This window comes from Symphalangus syndactylus, chromosome 5 (genome assembly GCF_028878055.3).
Source record: "Symphalangus syndactylus isolate Jambi chromosome 5, NHGRI_mSymSyn1-v2.1_pri, whole genome shotgun sequence".
In the NCBI taxonomy this organism is placed as follows: Eukaryota; Metazoa; Chordata; class Mammalia; order Primates; family Hylobatidae; genus Symphalangus; species Symphalangus syndactylus.
In genome coordinates, this window is record NC_072427.2 from 68,049,615 (window position 1) to 68,071,980 (window position 22,366).

Consider the following 22,366-nt stretch of genomic DNA (forward strand, 5'->3'; position numbering starts at 1 on the left):
TTAAATATGAAAATTGAAATATAGTTCCAGTTTATAACCATACAAAGTAAATTAAAAAAAAAAAATCCACACACACAAAATGAGACCAACAACCACATTCAGGTCTTTGGGGAATGCCATGTCCTTATTCTTGGATCGGGCAATGGCTTCTCTTCAAAACACCTATCCTTCTGATAACTACATTTCACACTGCTCTTTGATCCAGGCAGAAAAACTTCTCTTGGATTTTCACCAAAACATCACGATGCTGAAAAGATTTGGACTCTGGAGCTGGAGAGACCTCAGAGAGAATCCTTGTGCCACTACTTTCAGGACCTTTGGCAAGTAACTTAACCTTTCTGAGCTTGGTTTTCTCCTCTGTAAAATGGCACAATAAACAGTATGTCCAAGTCCTGAAGATTACAAGGGAAAAGGCATTCATAGGGGTCAGCAATAAACGACAGCAAACACCCTCCACACCATTCTAGGAGAGTTATTTCACAATCTGTCTCAGTTCTTTGATGTCATTAGTGGAGATTATATCTAAATTTTAGTCTCGTAAAAATATGATGAAGCTGGAAACCATCATTCTCAGCAAACTAACACAGGAACAGAAAACCAAACACTGCATGTTCTCACTCATAAGTGGGAGTTGAACAATAAGAACACATGGACACAGGGAGGGGTGCATCACACACCAGGGCCTGTCGGTGGGTGGGGGGCTAGGGGAGTGACAGCATTAGGAGAAATACCAAATGTAGATGACGGGTTGATGGGTGCAGCAAACCAACATGGCACATGTATACCTATGTAACAAACCTGAACATTCTGCACATGTACCCCAGAACTTAAAGTATAATAAAAAAAATAAAAAATAAAAGCACAAAAAAGATAATTATGTTTCAAAATATGATAGGTACTTTCAAGTTCTCAGAAAAACAAAATACAAAGAGTAAATATTGTCACGAAAAGATACCTGATGGTAGTAAAGTGTCTGGAGATCCATTGGCAGATGTCTCCGCGTTGTCATTGTCCTCTCCAAACTCCTTCTTATATATTGACAGCATATATGAGATCCTATAATCTAGTCTGACACTCAGGATAAACTATAAGAAACATTAAGAACAACATAAATTTCTTTCATTAGTATAGTATTTAAAAATGCAATTCACAACACACCAGTAACAGCGGACATACCAACCTTTCAAAGGAACTAGTTAGAAACTTTTAACACCAGTTGCCACATGTTTGTCAGCAATGACTAGGCAAGGGAATTCATTTCTACTAGCTAATGTCAGTAAAATCCCAAAGCAATATTTGGAAAGAACATTTGACTCCCTATGATTGCTCTCCGAATATTCCAGCTAGAGGCATCATGGGAGTCTGGATGAAGAGATAACGATGACGTCATTTTACTGAACATTTTGCAGAGTGCCATTGTCTCTGGGAGGAGACTGTTGGAGGTGCGACCCTCATTCTTACACAGTAGGGCAATAATTCAGCTACAATAGTATGACTGTGACTATACCATGATCAGTCCTAAAGCCAGGTTCTAAAAGGACAGTTTAAGGAACAGCGTCTATACACCATGAATTTTCCTCACTAGTGTTTGTGTTTCTTTGAGTTTGGGTTGCTGTCATTGTTCTCATTCATGGATGCATGGACAGAAACTAAGTACCTAGCAAGGCTCCAGACTGCGCTAGGTGCCACAGGAAATGCAAACGCGTGAAGCCTACTGCCCTCAAAAAGCCAATAGTCGAGTCGGGGAAAAAAATACAGCACTGTTAGCATAATTAGGAAACTATTGAGAGCTAAATCATGTGGTCTAAATACAACAGAAATCAAAGAAGAAAAAGCTGGGATGTGCTGCAGATCAAAAGAGAGGTTTTTACATAGGTACCATCTGTCCCTGTCTGCCTGAGATAGGCCCTGTTTAACCTTTTGTTTCAGCATAATTATTAATGCTGCCCCTACATTCTCAAAAGTGTCGTATTTGGACAGTAAACAATGTGGTCACCCAAGTTTTAGGAAGATTGGCATTTCATGGTATCATCTAACTTTATCTCTATCTATACCACCTGTGTCCTATCCCTCCCTCCTCCTACGCCCCTTCTTTCATCCTCTCTCCCATTCTAACAGCACTGGAGTGCCGGCACTTCCACTCTTGCCTCCGCACAGGTGCTCACAGTGTCCACTTTACTTTGAATATTCTCCTCCACTTCATAATAATTACATTTTAAGATATCCTCTCTCAGGGGCAGTGGCTCATGGCTGTAATCCCAGCACTTTGGGAGGCTGAGACAGAGGGATCGCTTGACCCCAGGAGTTCAAGACCAGCCTGGGCAACATGGCGAAGCCCCATCTCTACAAAAACACAACAAATTAGCCAGGCATGGTGGTGCGTGCCTGTAATCCCAGCTACCATGGATGCTGAGGTGGGAGAACATTTGAACCCACGAGGTCAAGGCTGCAGTGAGCCAAGACTGTGCCACTACATTCCTGCCTGGGTGACACGGTAAGACCCTGTCTCAAAAAAAAAAAAAAAAAAAAAAAATCCTCCAAGGTCCAGTTTAAATTCTTTTTTAATGCAGCTTTCACTGGTTCCCCAGTCACAATCTGAATCAATCTCCCTCCTTTCCTCCCTCCCTCCCTTTCTCTATCCTCTGTCTGTCTCGGTCTCTCTCTCTCTCTCTCTCTCTCTCTGTCTCTCTCCTCCCCCCACCCACCCAGCCTTTGCTAGACTTCTATGCTTTTTATGGAAACATCCTCCATGTCAGCTGTCCTCAGCTGGTTAATTCACCAGACATGTGTTAAACAAGGTACTGAGGAAGGCACTAAGGGCATAAAAAGGTGCCAAGGATCTCAATCCTGCCTTTGAAGAGCTTACAGTCTAGAGGGGAAAACAAACACCAGAGACTCTTAAGAACGTGTGCTGAGGGCTGGAACACATATTGGTTGAACTGATTCTTGGTAGCAAAGGGATTTGCAGAGCAGGAGACAGCCCATGGGAAAAGAGGACTGAGAAAGGGCATGGGATTTGGTAGCCAGGAGCAGAAGGCAGGGGGCAGAGCTGGACTGCAGATGCTTCACATGGAAGGGTGTTTAAAATCCTATTTTTAAAAGTAAAGGATAAATCATAAACAAATGAAACACTAACTTTCAGTTGATGATGTTTACATGCAGCACTGTATTCCATAAATACAATCAAAATTAAAACTTTCATTCTCTAATATGCCTAATCAAGAAAAACAAGTGGAAAGTAGAAAGAAAGGAGGAAAGGGAAGGATAAAAACAAAGGCAGAGAAAAAGAATTAAGAGAGGGCCAGGAAGAGAGAGACAGAGAATGAGAGAGAAATGAAGAGAGAGAGAATGAGAGAGAAATGAAGAGAGAGAGAATGAGAGAGATACACAAAGTGATGGGGAAAAAAAAAAAAGAAGACCCAGGGGGAAGAGAGGAGCTGGCACAAGGCACAGGACCTTGAAGTCCTTGTAGCACCAAGGAGTGGGGTTACAAAGAAATTCTTGAAGAGCCATTCCAAGAAAGACACATTCAGAAACAGTACCCAGACACATACGCACAGCGAAGCCGACCCAGACACAGGGATAGAAAATCAGAGTGAGGCCAGGCATGGTGGCTCACACTTGTAATCCCAGCACTTTCGGAGGTCGAGGTGGGTAGATCACGAGGTCAGGAGATCGAGACCATCCTGGCTAACACGGTGAAACCCCGTCTCTACTAAAAAATACAAAAAAAATTAGCCGGGCGTGGTGGCGGTCGCCTGTAGTTCCCGGCTACTCGGGAGGCTGAGGCAGGAGAATGGCGTGAACCCGGGAGGAGGAGCTTGCAGTGAGCCGAGATCGCGCCACTGCACTCCAGCCTGGGAGACACAACCAGACTCTTGTCTCAAAAAAAAAAAGAAAAGAAAAGAAAATCAGAGTGAACAGCCGTTCAAGGAGACGCTGCAAGAAATGAATCAGCCCCGGACTGCTGAGCCGTAGAAGCTCCATCTTATCATTTTTTAGCTGCTGGAGATTGTTTTTCTAATGCTTTTTTTCTGTAAATGTGGACTAAAATGAGGTCACATATTTTAGAGTTTGTCCCATGAGTCGGGTGATGGTAAGCTGGCGCTCAGTAGGTCCATGGGTCAGGTGATCGCTACCTTTCTCAGTTTAACAACAGGAAAACTTTAAACGATTTTTCAGGGTCGTGAACACAGCATTGGGAGGCCTGCCAATATTTCTCGGGATTCAGCCTTTGGAATTCCTAGAGGAACTGTGAAACCTTTTATGATTATAAATCTAATTACTTTAAATGAACAATGTACAGACCCTTCCAGGACTACTAACCCACTTCTGGTAGCTCAGTCTATATTAAATTATGATGAAAGACACAGTAAACTCTACCTAGATTCCTAACAGGTACTTGAAAACTTCAAACTCCATTCTCCAAATCTGGAATAAATGCTATAATTAAGGTATCATAAAAGTTATTTTCAAACTTAAAAACTGCTAAGAATTCATAGCTATAGTAATGGGAAGTCTATTCACTAAACCAATGGGAATGAAATAATAATTTATCTCCTTTAAATTCTTAAAATTAGGCATTAGACTAGGTTATTTTTTCTAGTTATTCCTTTGTCCTTTAGAAACAAAAACAGAGAGAGATTGTCACATATAAAATACCAAAACTGATGATTAATAATTTTTGTTAATAAGAAATAAAATTTTGTCTTTCTTGCTAAAACAATAAATCTAGATATATGGAATCACATGTTCAATTCAATTAAAAATAGGAAAAGAGCTGGAAACTAATCAATAACTTTGCTTGCTCTGAAATCTGTCTCAAATGAAGGTAAAGTTCAATCAGGGTCAATACTATTTTTTTTTAATGCACATGAAAGCAGTTTATCAACCTGAAAGCACCCCGCAATTGTTAGATATTATCATTAGTATATTTAATGGGAATGGACAAATGTGATTCATACGTTAGTGTCTGTGTGATATTTTTTACCAGGTTTGTCATTAACTTAAAAAAATAAAATTATATTGATAGCATTTCAGAATATTTACACAGTGATTTGGAACAAAAAGGGTAAGAAGTTAAACCAATAAGCAAAATTACATCTTTGTCACCTAGCTTCTGTCAGGCAACACACCTGCAAAATCTCAATGATCTTCAGCTTGGTGTCCATCACAGTCACATCCTCATGCTCAGTGGGGCTCCCTTGCTTGCTCGGGTGGATGCTGGGTGGCATATCCGGCACGCTCATGGGGAAGATGGAGCCTCTACTGAGTACCATCTGGGTCATCATCTCTCCCACCCCATGAATGGTTCTCATCACATTGTTTCCTGGCATGAGAAAACGCCGTAAGTCAACATACATAACTCCTGGAGATCATGTAACTATAAAACTCAGTTGGTCACAACCACACTGAAAAGCAGCCAGGAAAAGGATTCAGGATAAGACAGAATAGCATCAGCATTGTTTGGGCTCTTTCTTTACAGATAAAATTAAGACATTGCAGACATGTTTCAAAATGACAACTTTTAAAAATGGAAATTTTCCTTTTTCAGAAAATGCTTTCAAATCATGTACCAAAGGTGAGCTGGTTGCTCTAACATCCAAATCAGGTCCTTCTGTAACACAGTATGTCCTACTAACTGTCATACCAATAGGCCCTTGCTTTACAATAATGCAAAAGAAGATTACTAATCGCCAAGATAAAGTGAGTTGCAAGTGGGGATACAAAGACTGCCTAAAAACATTTAGATATTGAATTCTAGCATCATTATCTGATCCTCAAACCAGGGATTTTTTAGCTTTCCTTTCATAACACTTATAAAAAGAGCTTGTGAGGAGGACTGTTACCTTTATTTTAAGAAAAAAACAGTCTCATCTGGGGAAGACATACGCATTAGCCAATGCACTTCCCATTCCTTCATCCAATTTGAATAGAAAACCATTACTCAAAACCCATAGAAAGCAATAATGTGTGAGGTGATTATGGAAACAAGCTAGTGACAAACATGATCATTTTCAATACGGGATCACGCTCTTTCCGTCTCTTCCTGAATTTGGCTTCTCCTTTATTTATTTGCTGATAAAATGTCATCATTCGTATCATGCACACGTTCCTTACACTGACCACAAATAGCTGTATCCAAGGATCCTCCTTGACACTGTGACAATTTATGTTCTCCAGCCTGACTGCTGCTTCTCCCTTCTAAGTTCCCACAAGAAGCAACACGGATGCAAAAGAATGGCTGTCTCCATTCCTTTCCGAACAGTGGTCTTTGCTTCGTGGGTGTTCATGGAGCTCTGCCTTAAAAAAAGGCCTAAGAATCTGGCTAAGAATTTTCCTTTCCCTCAGTGTCTCAGGCAGTAAACCAACAGAAAGGGAAATGGAAATAAGATGGGATGAGATTTTTATTTAAAAAAAAACAAAAAACAAAAAACTCTCAGCCCTAAGAGAAGAATGTAAACCATGGTAATACCTACAGGATCGAAAGGCAAACAAATAAAAAGAAAATATGTAAAAGATGACAAAAGAATCTGAATGGTCCAGACCACAATTACCATTAAGCCACTGGTAACGACTATTATCTGTACACTGCGAAAAGGTAAAATGCCTTTGAAAATTCATTATCTTATCTATATATGGAATCAATTTAAGTGTAAGAGGGTAGTGCTTCAATAATACATCTTAGAGTATGCAAAGAAGTTAAATTTTTCCTAAAGTGGCATAGTCCAGGCAGAAGTTTTCATTTTGAAGGTCTGAGACCTTTTATTACACTGCTACTTGCATAAGCCAAAAAACACGATAAAATGTATATATAAGGGTAATTTCCAAGTTCGGACAAAACTGAAGCAAAAGGATTTGAGCTAGCCCCTCTTTTCTATCAGAATAGCCTTGAGGCAGAATGCTTCATTGTCTGTGGTTCTCAAACAATCATAGCAATTGAGTATTTCAACATCCCTCCCCCTGCTTGCTACATGGACTGCAGGGAGGCACATCTGGTTGTTGGCAATGATTTTGAGCCATCGATGTTCAACCACTACCTTTAGCTGAGACTTGATTCAAGTATGTATACGTGTTTGCCTCCAAGAGATGCTTTCTCACCACTAATACAGAACAGGCTCCTTTGTTATTCTTATCCCTGATTCACACACAAATCCTTGGCACCCACAGTGTCTGCATCTTATTTAGATTTGCATGGAAAATAATCATTTGATCCAAATGATTACTACACAGAAAGTTAGCCCAGACAATTCTTTCCTCCAAATATAGATCCTGTCACCAAGGAATTAAAATCCAGAGGCCAGATCCATAGTAATTTGTAACACATGTCATCAATAAAATAGGAGGGTTCATGCAGTCATACCACATTCTCAGATGCCTGTGGCACGTGGTCGCCACAAACCTCACTTGACATTTCCATGTATGGCCAGCTCAGAGGCCTCAAATTAAAAATGCTATATTTTCTGGATTTGCTTGGTGGTGATGAGAAGTGCTAAAATTGTGAACTATTAAAGCTTGAAAAACATGAAGTCAGACACTACATAAATCACAGCCATGCAAAGCTTCTAATATCCATTCCTCCACAGAAAAACTTCTAATTCTAAACTGTTGAGATAAATCAGAGGTGATTAATCCTCAACATTGCAAAAGAAGAAATTGTACTACTTCTCAACCACAATTAGTTAATATTGACGAAAGTTTTCAGTGAAAAAGCCTAATATAATATAAATTCTCTGAACAACCTAATGCTTACAAATTCAGCTTTTCTGTGTCTTTTATATAAACCTAGCAGCCAGAATTGGCATTTGTGTACAAAGTATATTGAGATAATTTGAAAATATGGAAGTCATCTTTGCTAAGTACAAAGTAAGAAGGAAGGAAACGCCGGACACGGTGGCTCATGCCTGTAATCCCAGCACTTTGGGAGGCCAAGGCGGGTGGATCACTTGAGGCCAGGAGATGGAGACCAGCCTGACCAACACGGTGAAACCCTCTGTTAAAAATACAAAAATTAGCCGGGCATGGTGGTGGGCACCGGTAATTTCAGCTACTCGGGAGGCTGAGGCAGGAGTATTGCTTGAAGCTGGAAGGCAGAGGTACTAGTGAGTGAGATTGCACCACCGCACTCCAGCCCAGGCAACAGAGCAAGACTTCATCTCAAAAAAAAAAAAAAGGAAGGGACTGCTTAGAAAGAATGACTGGCCAACTTTTCGGGTTCTTTCATTATATGATTACATAGATATTTTTACTAACCTTAATTCCCTCAAGTAAAAAATCTAAAAGATAGGTATAGCAAATGCATACTGAGAGTGGTAACTGGGAATGCTTGGGGAATACATTGCTTTGTTCTTTGATTGTTCCAGTGAGCCAAGTTTCTACTGCCCATTTCAGAAAAGTGAAAAGCAATAAGGAATTAACCAACCTAACACTACAGCTGTGCTGACCATAATTTAATTTTGCCCTATTCAGAAATAATTTTACTGTGGTGATCACACTATTGGGTTCAACAACCACTAGCAGTTACATGAATTTATAGCAGGTGTAAGAGATTTAACAGAATATTGATTGAAATTTACTTAAGTCTGTTGGTATTTATTTTATTTAAAGTTATATTTATTCTTTTTATTAGAAATGCTTTTCTCTTATGAACACATAAGAAAATGATAATTTGAATTTTCTTGTTTAGATATCAGACATTTTTGAAACATTCTCAGAATTTATAAGAGGTAACAGACACATTTGATTCAAAGAGTTTTGTGAATAATTGTTCACAGCCATTTAATTGTTCTATGACTACTAAAATCAGCTCAATGTTTTATCATAATAGAGGCCAAAAATGGATAATACAAAAACTATTATTTTCCCTGAAACATATTTTTAATAGTTGGATTTGAATAAATGCATCTGCTGTTATAATAACTCATCTGAAACCGAATGATGTTCAACCATAAAGACATGATTCTGGAAGTCTTCCTATTTCCCATCCCAGCTTAGCAGCTCCTTATAAACCTGCCCTTGCTGGAAAATGTCTTTACTTTCTAGAACTAGAGCAGTTTTCTATTTCAAACATTCCCTGGAGCAGTGCTTCCTCCCATTGGCTGAGGGTCTGGGTTATAAAAGGACTGTTCTGTATGCAAAGAAAACAAAAACATTAGCATAAGATCAAAGCCTTAATTAAGCTAGTAACCACAGGGCAGTAGGTAACACGGCAGCAACCTGGGTTAAGGGGAAGATCAAGATTAAACAGCCGGAGAAAGCAATTTTATCTAACCAGCACTCCCAGTTCCAAGTAAGATCACAGTATTTTGGAAAGCTGGATAGCTAGTTATACACAGTACACACATGCATGGTTTTTATTCCATGTGCCGAACCTACAGGGAACTTGCTATAACTCTGCCTTGTGTTCTTGTGTCCAGACGGTCACACAACTTGCTCTCTCACTCCTTTCTGATCTGTGGTGCAACGTCACCTCCATAGGTAGACCTCTTCTGGCCACCCTCTCTGAAGAACTTCCATCACTCTCAATCCATGCATCCCCTTCAAATTTCGGTCATGGCATTAACGCTGTCTCACATCATATCATATATTTGTCTGTGTGTTTACTGTAGTCTCCCTCTCCAACAACATAAAAGAACACGAGTTCCATGAAGACAGGGAGTCTACCTTTTTCTAACATCTGGAATAGTGTCTGATGCCCAACTCTCATTTAATAAGTGTTTGTCAAAGTAATGCATGAATAACAAAGATTGGATAATAAAATGAACTATTAAAAATGAGAATTACTTATTTTAGTAAGGTTTATATAAAAAGTTGGATCTCATTACATTAAAGGTACTTCATCTTTCATCAAGTTGAGTTTTTGCTTACTTTCCTTTATAATTCTCCCTTTTTTCTAAAAGCATACATAATTTCATATTACTTAAAAATTTATTAAAAGGAAAAAATTAATAAAATAGATACCAATGAGATAAGGGAAAATAATGAAACCTGTCTTTATCAGGGGCTTATCATATTGCATGTACCTTGCTAGACCACAGGTCACATACACCCTTCACCTCACTGGATCCTCACAGCACGGTGAGGGTTGGGAGACAAATTCCAGTTTACATAGCCAGGAAGTGGCAGAGTCTCAAGTACAGGTCAACTGATCTCACCATGAATCATGTTTTTCCCTCACCACGTTGGTTCAATAACAGACTTTACAAAGTTCCAAAATTTTTATACTAGAATTCAGAAAGCCCTAATGCAATTACAGAAAGATTCCAATTAAAACTGTGTACTGAAAATGTAGAATTTCCATTAATCATATAATAAATTTGCTCACATTATTCTCAAGTGATCGTACCCAACCAGATTTTATTACATATCATGTGCCACATACTACTAGTGATATTTTGCTTATATTATACAATTTAATTTTAGAGGCAGCCCTTGTTCAGAAAGTATTCATAAAGTACCTAATGTTCATCTGGCTCTATACCAGGGACGTCTCAGGTGGGAAGATATAAGAAAAGAAGAAGAATTTACAATATGGTCAGGAAAACATAAAATGTGTCCACAAAAAAATTAAGAACAAGTACAAGACAGATATGATGGTAATAGTATAGCATGGACAGCACACAAAATTGCTTAGGAATTTTTTTTAACTGGGAAATTATCTTAGAGTGAGGGCAGTGAAGGACAGTTTCACAAAGGATATACAATTTTTAACGAGGTTTTGAACGAAGTGAAAGATTTAGATTACAGAAGTGTGATACTTGTCAAATCATGTCATCATCCTATGTTCAAAATCTTAATCCTATAAAATAGGTTGGGCCTTCTTGTAAGAATAAAATTATATAATATGTGCAAAAAAAGCCATGAACAATAAAAAGTACCATATAATTGTAAGGTATTATTTCAAAAATGAAAAGTGGAGGACATCTGCCTGCTTTCACTACACCTCTGAAAAACAACTCTTCTCCATTTAATTATGTTCCATTATAGTGGTCACCACCTTACTAATGAATATGTGGTTTCATCATATAATTATAGTTCATAATGTCTTATAATACGGCACAATTGAAACACAATATTGACTCTAAATGGAGATGTCCTTCAGAAGAGTGTTTAATAAAGAATACTTACTGGAAGAAGCAGATAATATGATACCTAATTTTCTTCATTCTAAATAAAACACCACTGAATACAGCATAGTAATAGACTGCTTACAGATTCCAACTTTACAAGGGCTTAGAAATAGAACAAAACAAAACCAACCAAAAGCATGTAACCAAAGTCTAGTAATGTTATTAGCCATCTTTTATTGAATATCAAGTAGACTACTTAGAAGAAAACTGTTTTACATCCCACACACTATAGAAGTGTTATTCAAAGGATGAACTGAAAAAGCAATTCATATAAAATAGTGGCTGTGTTCTGCATCTTATTTTGGATTTTGTCACTGTCAAATATTGACAAAGTCATTTCAATATTCCAAACCTCAAGATTTCAATTTGCAAAACTTATCTTCAATGATTAATTGTTGGTAATGGAAGTAATAAATTAATGTGCATGCTGTTTTCATAAGTGAGATGTAATTTACTCACAGTGAAATGCACAGATCATAAATGAAAGGTTTGAGCAGTTCTCATAAAGGCATATACCATATGAACCACATGCAAACCCGTTACTGAAAATTTCCATCACCCTAGAAAGCTCTCTTGTGCCCTTTCACAGTCAATTCCCCCCAAATTTCTCCCCAGCCCCATCATCAAAGGCAACGATGCTCTTGATTTCTCACACCACAGACACATGTATTGGCTAATGTAGAGTTTCATAGGCATGATTTTGGTTAAGTGATTATGCCAAAGAATACCGGGTAACTGATCAATGTTAAAGCATAGAAGGGCCTTTAGTTCTTTTTTTTTTTTTTTGAGACAGAGTCTCGCTCTGTTGCCCAGGCTGGAGTGCAGCGGCACCATCTCAGCTCACTGCAAGCTCCACCTCCCAGGTTCACACCATTCTCCTGCCTCAGCCTCCCGAGTAGCTGGGACTACAGGTGCCCGCCACCACACCTGGCTGATTTTTTGTATTTTTAGTAGAGACGAGGTTTCACCGTGTTAGCCAGGATGGTCTCCATCTCCTGACCTCGTGATCCGCCCGCCTCGGCCTCCCAAAGTGCTGGGATTACAGGCGTGAGCCACCGCGCCCGGCTTGGGCCTTTAGTTCTTTGCTGCTTTGTTCTTGCCTTGACTACATCAGTATTTTTGTCACTGACTTGGGTGAAGTCAGAGATGGCATGTTTCTCAAATGCAAAGATAACATGAAACAAGGGAGGATGGCTAATATAGTGAATGACTCTACCAAATTGCGAAACTACATAAATAGGAAGAAAATAACAGGTTAAATCCAACACGGTAAATTCAAAATACAAAAGGTGCTATATGCTTAGGGCCAAATAAAACCAACTCAAGTACATGATGTGGGAAAATGTGATGTAAAAGAAAACAAATTAGAATTTTAGTTGAGTTCAAGCTTAGTGGGAATCAATACTATGTTATTGTTAACAAAACACTCATTTTCACCCAGGCTACATTATAAAAGGGTTCAGAATGAGGCGAATGTAGCCGGCTTTGCCTCTGTGCCAGTCAAATTGGTGATAAATTAGATTGAGTCATAAGAGGAACTGCTACAGGAATTGCATAGGACTATACAGAGAGGAGGGGGGACGCAGGTGATGTGCTAGCCATTTTCAAGCACAGAAAGACCTGACATGTGGAAGGGATGTTGGATTTCTGTGCAGTTCAACAAGCAACAGAGGTAAGGCTGCTTGCTGGAAGTGAGAGGGAAGTCTACATATAGGATAACCAAACAAAAAAGACCTAATAATTAGAGCTATGAAAAATAAGAAAGGCCTACCCTTTGCAGAAGTAAAATCTTGGTCACTCCAGGTGTTCACGGAGATCCTATGTGACCATTTTTAATGGGTGTTGCATGAAGATATGAAGCTCATATATTGTATAGATATGGTTCCTTTCTATGCCAGCATTCTTTTTTTTTAAATTATACTTTAAGTTTTAGGGTACATGTGCACAACATGCAGGTTAGTTACATATGTATACATGGGCCATGCTGGTGTGCTGCATCCAGTAACTCATCATTTAACATTAGGTATATCTCCTAATGCTGTCCCTCCCCCCTTCCCCCACCCCACAACAGTCCCCAGTGTGTGATGTTCCCCTTCCTGTGTCCACGTGTTCTCATTGTTCAATTCCCACCTATGAGTGAGAACATGCGGTGTTTGGTTTTCTGTCCTTGCGATAGTTTGCTGATAACGATGGTTTCCAGCTTCATCCATGTCCCTACAAAGGACATGAACTCATCATTTTTTATGGCTGCATAGTATTCCATGGTGTATATGTGCCACATTTTCTTAATCCAGTCTATCGTTGTTGGACATTTGGGTTGGTTCCAACTCTTTGCTATTGTGAATGGTGCCGCAGTAAACATACGTGTGCATGTGTCTTTAAAGCAGCATGATTTATAGTCCTTTGGGTATATACCCAGTAATGGGATTGCTGGGTCAAATGGGTCTATGCATTCTATAAGTTTGTGTTGGGTTCTAACAAAAAGCCTTATTGTAGGTCACCAGAGATTGTGAGAACTGGGGAGCCTGTGCAAGTGTATTAACACTCGAAGACATCAGATACTGAGGCTCAAGCAATATTTATAACTACAGAAAAATAACTGTAGTAGAGAGCTTAGAACAACATGACCCTCTTCAGTCATTCTCATTATTTGTAAGGTCATTCTTAGGGATTGATCCTGCCCTATTAACTCACTTAGGCAATGTGCCTATTAACTCACTTAGGCAATATACTCACTTAGGCAATGTATATTAGACATCGTACAAGTCCCCCATAGAACCAGAAATAGAATCTATCTCGATAACCCCAATATGATACTCTCAGTCAATAAATCTGAATCTCTGTTATTTAATAATCTATGTAGTAACTCTAAGAGTCATAGAGTCTTCTATAAGTTTATTGGAAGAGACAACCTTATGAAAAATAATCATAAAATTAAGAAAAGAAAGACAAGTATATATTTGAAATATTAGGGTCTCTAAATATTTTTGTGCTTCAAATGCATAAATGCTATGTAAGGCATGTCACACACATTCATCCTAACGATAGTGAGATATGAAAGTATATCTGAGATACTCATATGAGTAGCTCACAGAAAGGTGTCTAAGGAGATACAATTGCTTAGTATTACTGGGGAAACAGCAGGAGACAGAGCTGGAGATGTCTAACTCAGATTATGAAGACCCTTGGGCACCAATTTAAAGAGCTGAGTTATTATTCTCTGGAGATGATGAGAGCTAAATAAAGAAGTAGAGTATGTGATTTAGAAAGATCCTTACATTGGAATGTGGAGAAAGAGCCAAAACACAGAGTCAGAGAGAACAATCAGAAATTTATTTCAGGAAAGGAAGAGGAATATCTAGCTTCAAGAGATCTTTAGCTGGTAAAACTTTTAAGACTTGCAATTGAAACTTTTCTGAGACAAGCCAAACAACCATTCACAAAGGAGTGATTCTTTGTTTAAAAAAAAAAAAAATCTCTTTAATATGACCTGAAAAGTAACTTCCAGCCAAATCAAAACTCTTTCATAGACGTGTACTATGTTGTGCTGAACTTTCTCGGGAAACTTGGAAAAAGTAGAAACGAGTCTTTGCACATGAGGAAGTCATCTGTGTATAAAGAAAGCAATAAAATAATAATAGAAAGAACATCAACTGTAAAGCTGTAGGTTTTTTTTTTTAAAGAAGAGAGAAAAAGAAAAATAAAAGAAACCTGAATTCAAAATTTCCAGCAAGCTACATACAAGCTGTATGATCTTAGGCAAAGTATATAAGCTGTCGAAAAGCTTATTTCCTGGACACAATCAGGACCATAATATCCATCATGCTGGACTGTAATAAGGATTAACAATAAAAATATGCAAAAGACCTAGAGGTGTGTTAGGTATTCTACATAAATAATAGATACCTTCACATAGTAATCCCTTGCCTGATGTGTAACCTGGCATCCATTACATAGTTATTCTCCCCCTATTTTACTATGTGCATTTGATTTTTAAAAGGAACATGATCTAGTGTAGAGCATGTGTTTGACACCCTCTTGACACAGAGAGAAGCTAGGAGGTGGAATGAGGAGAGTCCTTTTAAGCACCATTGATAACAAAAAGAAAGTCCAATAGTCATACAGATACTTTTTCTAAAACTTATAAAAGCTTAGAAGGAAACAAACAAACAAACAAACAAACAGAAAAGTAAAAGACATTACACATTAAGCCAGAAAGGACTTAGAGGCACAGCCAGCATAGCACAAAGCTGGTGAGAGAACCAGCCTCAGGACATCAGAATGGCACAGAAATCTTTCTCAGCTCCTGAGGAACAGCATCCTGCAAAAGGCTTGCTGCCTAGAGCGGGTTTCTGATGCCAGTGATTCTGGGGCACCTGGAAATAGGAAGCTTCTAGCCATTGTTTTCATGTCTAGAATTTTGTTACATGTTTAAAAGTTTTAATTTATTTTTATTTTTCTCCATAATCTCTATTTCCTATGACATCTGCTATGGCTTGAATGTGTCCCCCAAAGCTCACGTGTTTGAAACTGGATCCCCAATGTTGTGAAGTTGGGACGTGGGACCTTTAAAGGGTATTTAGGTCATGGGAGCACCACCCTTATGAATGGATTAATGGCATTATCCCAGGAGTGGGTTTTTTGTGAAAGAATAAGTTCAGCGCTATCTTGCTCTCTCACACTCTTGCTTTCTCTTTGCCCTCCCACTAAGAGACGACACAGTAAGAAGATCTTTGCCAGATGCTGGCCTCGCAACCCTTGGCTTCCCAGCCTCCAGAACTGTCAGCAATAAATTTCTGTTCCTTATACATTACCCAGTCTCAGGCATTCTGCAAAAGATGTTACTCATTAATCCAGAAAGGACTTAGACGTGCAGCCAGCATAGCACAAAGCTGACAAGAGAACCAGACTCAGAACATGACGATGGCACAGAAGTGTTCCTCAGCATCTGAAAAACAGCATTCCACAAACAGTCTGCTGCGCAAAATGGACCAAGACAAGATCTTAGTCTTGACCCAAAATGTTTCCAATCGGGGCATTTTCTAGGAAGATAATTGTGGTGGATGCTGTGATGGTCCTGCCCAGATTCCCTTTCAGAAGTGAAGGACTACTCCCCAAGCTGCTGGAGTGCTACTCAGAAGACAGCCCTCAACTGCCAGCCCCTGTGTTTGTGTCCCCCCAAAATTCATGCATTGAGATACTCTCTCCCAAGTAGAACCTTTGGGAGGTGATTAGGTCATGGAGGAGGAGTCCTCATGAATGGGACCAGGACTCTTTCAAAAGGTGCCCAAGACAGATTCCCCTTGCCCCTTTCCCCAAGTCAGGACACAGTAAGAAGGTGCCATCTGTGATCCAAAAAGCAGAACCCCACTGGACACCAAATCTGCAGGCACCATAATCTTGGACTTCCCAGACTCCAGAACTATGAGAAATAAATGTTTGTTGTTTTGAAGCTACCTAGTTTATGGTATTTTTGTTGTTATTGTTATAGCAGTCCAAATAGTCTAAGACAGAAAATTGTCTTACCAAGAAGTGGGATGCTGCTATAACAAATATCTAAGATGTAGAAGTGCTTTGAAACTGGGTAGTGGGTAGAGGCTGGAAGAGTTTTCAGGTGCATCTTACAAAAAGCCAACACTGCCATAAACAGGTCCTTAAGGATGATTCTGTGAAGTCTCAGAGGAGAGGAGGAGAGCTACAGAGAAAGCATGTAGCTCTAATACTTTTTGAATTCTCTAAGAGTATTCTTATAGACTTCATAGAAGGTCACAAACAGAACACTGGTAGAAATACGGATGGTAAAGGTCATGCGGAGGAGGTCTCAGATAGAAATGAGGAACATCTTACTGGAAACTACAGAAGAGGCCATCATTGTATAAAGTAGCAATAAACTTGGCTGAATTGTATTCATGCCCTACAGATTTATGGAAGGTAGAACTTGCCAGAGATGAAATTGAATATTTGGGTGAAAAATACGTAAACAAAGTGTTGACAGAACGTCTGGTTCCTCTTGACTGCTTACAGTAAAATATGAGAAAAGAGAAATGGCTTAAAGATGGAATTGCTAATTAAAAAGGAAACGGAACTTGAATTTTTGGAAAATCCTCAGCCTATCCATATTGAAAAACATGAAAAAGTCTGTTTGGAAGTGTGGCCAAGTGACCATTCGATAAAGAGTTTACTACGGATCAGGCATCTCAAGGGAAGCCAGATGCTATTTATCATGACAATGAGGAGATGAATTAGCCACCTAAAGAGAAGCCAGGACCTACTGTCCAAAACAATGGAAGAATGACCCCAGCAGATTTAGGAGATTATCAGGGATGCCCCTCCCATCACAGGCCCAGAATATAAGGAGCTAGGGGCCAAAAAGATTTCAAAGGAGGGGGTGCCACCTCACATCATGAGCTTCACTTCCCCATACCTTGTGACTGCCAGCTCCTAGGCTGCCCCAGGTATGGCTCCAGTGGGCCCCATTACAGCATGCACTGTGTCCAGCAAAGCTGTGGGGGAGCTGAGTGAGGACGGGTTGCTGCCTCCACCTGGATTTCAAAGGATGCCCTGGTGAGCTGTGGGGGCCAGGCAACGTGTAAGTGGGATTCACATTTGTCCTCAACTATTTGACTCTCCAGTAGAACAAAATATGCCCATGCTGTTGTAAAAGAAAAAAGGGCTCTTAATTATTGGTAGAAATAGAAAGCTTTGGATTGTGTATCCTTTGGCAAGTATAGAAAAGATGTATACTTCTAAAAGTGAACCGTTTGCAAAGAATACGGAAAATACCCAGTTCATCAGCTTGTATGTGCATTTGCTTTTACCTTCTGTAAGTGACAAAGAAGAACATGGCTTGCCATAATCTTTCTACTCAAAAGATCAATTACACTGAATGGTGCCTGTGCATTTAAAATCACTGAGAGCAAATCATAAGTATTAGGCAAAGCAAATTGACTCAACGACACAGCCTCCTGGGAGCAAGTACATTTGTTTGAAAACAATATTTCTTAAGTAAATGTATAGCCAATGAAAGGTATTGGATTGATAGTTCTGAAGATCTGAATCTTCTATTTCACTACAGTGAAGGCCGGAGCAGTGCCAGCTCCCTGTGTCTCCGTATGAGCAAGCCTCAATCATTTTCTGAACGGACCACCTTTAGGGTACAAAGATGAAAAGCTGCTTCTGAGCCTAGCAATTTCTGCCGAGCGTGCCAACTATAAGCCATTGTGACAGGGAGCAGCCACAGCCTGGAAGCTAGATGCAGACCCCCAAACAGATCTAGGATGAGGACAACTTACAGTGACACTGAGGTGGGCTGCTGTGTGACCAAGGATGCAGAAGAAGAAAACTTCTGTAATTGCCACTTTCCAAGCCAGCCATCTCTACAACCTCAAACACTCATCACTGGCATCTAAAGCTACAGGATTTCCCAGAAAAAACAAATGAATGTTGTGCGTGCACATCCTATTTAAGCCTGGCGCCACTGAGGCTGGCACAAAATGGAACTCCAGGAACTGTAAAGCCTTTTCCTTCTAGATATGCCTCCTCTTCCACTCCCCTGCGTCTGACCTGCTAAACACATTTTTCTGCATGTCCAACCCCAACTGTGCTGGAGAAAAATTAGTAAGTGGGAAGTAAGAGGGATAAAAAAGATGTAGTTCTAGTACATAAAATTTTCCAGACATGATATGAGCATAGAGAACTGTATCATTTACTTAAAGGAACCGGTCTATCTAGCAACAATGTTTATAAAACCACTTTCTTTTAAAAAAAAATTGCACTTTGCAAATGACTTCCCATTGAAGATAAAGTTTCATTAAAAGAGAAAAATACAGTCTGAGAGGACTCCATATGAAAAAAAAAGAAGAAAATATAATCCAAATCATTTAGATAGCAAAGAGCCAAGATGATGATACAGAGTGTTGTAATGTGGTAACATTGCTATGACTCCTAGCAGTTGATCTTTAAAATAATAGTTCTTTTTTTTTCTCTAGGTACTTTCCACAATCTGGGATTTCCTCTCTGGCATCGACCTTTGTCTCACCCTGCACCACAGGAATTTTTCCCATGCTTGACAATCCTATCTCCATATTTGGAGATTCCAGAAAAGTGTTTCTTCTTGCTTCTTCTGTTAAGAATTTATACAGTCTAACAGAACCTTTGTTAGGAATTTATAGTCTAATAGAGAACCCAGCTTATAATATTAATAACACATCTCCTAGTAGAGTTGTAAGATCATTCTTGAAGTTTGAATTGTCAGCTTGCATAACATAAATCCTTTTCCTACCAGATTAATTATTTAAGTTCTTAACTTTTTTGTTTTAAAAAACTTTTAAATTTATAGAAAGAGTTGCAAGAATAGTACAAAGAACTCCCACATAGACTTTGCCCAGATTGATTAGATTCACAAATGCTGCCACATTTGCATCTCTCTGTCTCCACACCCACCCACCCACACACACACACACACACACACACACACATCTTTCCTGCTCTATTTGAAAGTTAGTTCCAGACATCATGCCCTTTCAACTTTCAATTCTTCAGCATGTATTTGCTAAAAACAAGTATATTAGCTTAGCTAAGCACAGTGCAATTACAAAAGTCAAGAAATCTAACTGACCTAATCAATATTCAGATATAACCTGCAATCCGTATTTCTACAATCCATTTTCAAATTTTATCACTTGTGCCAATAATATCTTCTATAGATAATATTTCTCCTAATCCAGGATCCAGTACTGAATTGCATATTGCATTTAGTTTTCATGTCTTTAATCTCCTTTAATCTGAAAGAGTTTCTAAGCCTTCGACATTTTTGCCCACACAGATATTCTCCATTCTCCATTCAGCAGCCAACATGATCAGATTATATCAATCCCTTCTCAAATCTCTCCAGAGATTGCCCACCAAACTTAAAACAAAATTCTACCCTCCCTCACTCCATCAGTCTCCATATCATTGACCTACTTTATTTTTCTTCACAGCATTATCAGATGTTACAGGATAGATACATTAGATGGATAGACAGACAGATAGACAGACAGATAGACAGATAGATAGATAAACAGACAGATAGATAATCTGGCTGTTTCTCCCAATAGGAGAAAGGAGAAATTTTGCCCATTTATTTATTAATTGTCTTCCCTGTGGCTAACAACTTTGTTTATCTTGTTCATTACTTATTACCAGTGACTAGAACTGTGTCTGGCATATAGTAATTCTTCAATACATTCTTGTTAAATAAATTAATAAATTATTATCAGATTGCTGAAAGAATAATAAAGGTATCTAGAAGTCAGTGGACTTCACTAAAAAATATAAGAATTATAAAAATTAAATTTATGTGTCTTTGAGGGCAGATATAAACAAGACGGTGGAGAGTGCAAACCAGGTAACGACTTTTCCAAGAAAAAAATACTTTCCTTAGGCAAAACTATGGAGAGAGGAAAAGATCAGCAGTTGCCAGGGGGTAGTGAGGAGGTGGGAGAAGGGCTGAATATGCAGAGCACAGAGAATTTTTAGTGAAAAGATGCTGTACGATACTATAATGTTAGATAACGTGTCATTATACATTTGTCCAAATACACAGAATGTGCAACACCAAGAGTGAACCCCAATGTCAATGATTAACTTGGGAATAATGATCTCAATGTTGGTTCATCAGTTGTAACAAATGTACCCTTCTAGTAGAGGATGTTGATATGAGGAGGCTATGCATGTTGGGGGGCAGGTGATAAATAAAAAATCTCTGTATCTTCCTCTTAATTTTGCTGTGAACCTAAAACTGCTCTAAAAAAAACAAAGTAAGTCTTTAATAAAATACTGTTCATGGTGAAACACTGAAAGCAGATTGTAAGCAGTGAGATCAAAAGTCAGGATCAACTTCTAGCTTTCTAAGAATAATTTAGTTTAGACTGAAGATTGTAAAAGCATAACAAGGAGCTTTAATACGGACATTTCAAGTGTTATGTACCCTCTGGGAGTGGTAAAAGGAGTCTCACTAGTGAGATTCAGGCAGCAGAATTAATATAGACCCCTGTATGTCCCTGCTCTTTGATTAACAACTATAGTTCTTGGTCTTTGCTTTTTCTCATTCATATGTTGTTCATAGATTTATTTTTATAAAATGTTCAATTTACATTAAAGATGCGATAATAGTAAAGAATATTCATATACGCTTTCCTTTTTACTCCATTTGCTTTCATGGTTCCTCCCTCAAACCCTTATTATTCTCTTTCTGAATGTATACTATATATAATCATTTTATTATGCTCTTAGAGATTACCATTCTGGATAATTACACCATGTAGATTCAGGTTGTCTTTTATTTCCAAAATGTTCTCTTGGATTGCAATTTTAAATACTCATTCTGTTCCATTTTCTTGTTTTTCTTCTTCAGGGACTCCAATTATTCATATGGTGGCTCTTCTTTGCCTTTCTTCCATTTCAGCCTCTTTCCCTCTCACCCTCATCACTTGTTTCTTTGGATCATCATCATTCTCTTCATTGTTCTCCTGCGTTTCTTCAATGTCACCTATTTGATTTTCCTTCAAATCTATTCTCTCTTTGACATCTTATAATTTAATCTGTATTGGTAAAAAATAAATGAATAAATAAAGCCAACCATTTTATTCTATTTCTTTCCTAAGTTCAATCAATTTTCATTTCATTTATTCTTGGGTTTTGGTCCATTTCTGATCTTAGTTTTTGAATTTATGAATCAAAGTGTTTTCCATAGTCCACTGTGCTTGAAGCTACTTAATTCCATTTAGAGTATCGTGTTGCAATATTCCTCTGCTTCACAGTTGCTCTTCAGAGAGGAATTTCCATCCACTGAGGTGTTTAGATTTTTCCATTCTGTTTTGGTCTTACAGCGGTTTCACATAGTGTTACTGATGACATTTACACATTCAGCAGACAGGATCTACAATGAGCGAGTTTATAAGGATCTCTGGTTCAAGAGCGCCCCCTCCTGTCAGAGTCATGAAGTGCAGTTTCTTCAAAATTTGGCTTTTGGTGGAGGTCGGTGGAGGAGTGATATGTCCATCCACGTTTCAGGTTTCTTTAGTCTTGTGGTATTCTAGATCTCCCCATCTTGCCTCTTTTTCTTTCACCAAAAGACTCGAAGGGGTGCCCTTCCCTTACCTGCAACCTTGTTCATCCCTAGAAGCACTGCTTTTCCACAGCTGCTCCCTGTGCTATTTCAAGTCCCTTCCTTTTAAGTTGGTGCTCTTATCTAC

General features: G+C 38.8%; 1 protein-coding gene across 3 annotated transcripts in view; it reads right to left on the reverse strand.

The window, feature by feature from the left end:
* Window positions 1–22,366, reverse strand: part of ITPR2 (inositol 1,4,5-trisphosphate receptor type 2) — a 506,561-nt gene that overhangs the window by 295,646 nt on the left and 188,549 nt on the right. For all 3 annotated transcript variants that reach the window (XM_055280315.2, XM_055280317.2, XM_055280318.2), the window contains exons 22-23: window positions 5,136–5,329; window positions 956–1,085 (exon numbers count right to left, since the gene is read on the reverse strand). In XM_055280315.2, coding sequence (XP_055136290.2) covers window positions 956–1,085; window positions 5,136–5,329 — 324 coding nt within the window. The remainder of the gene's footprint in view (window positions 1–955; window positions 1,086–5,135; window positions 5,330–22,366) is intronic.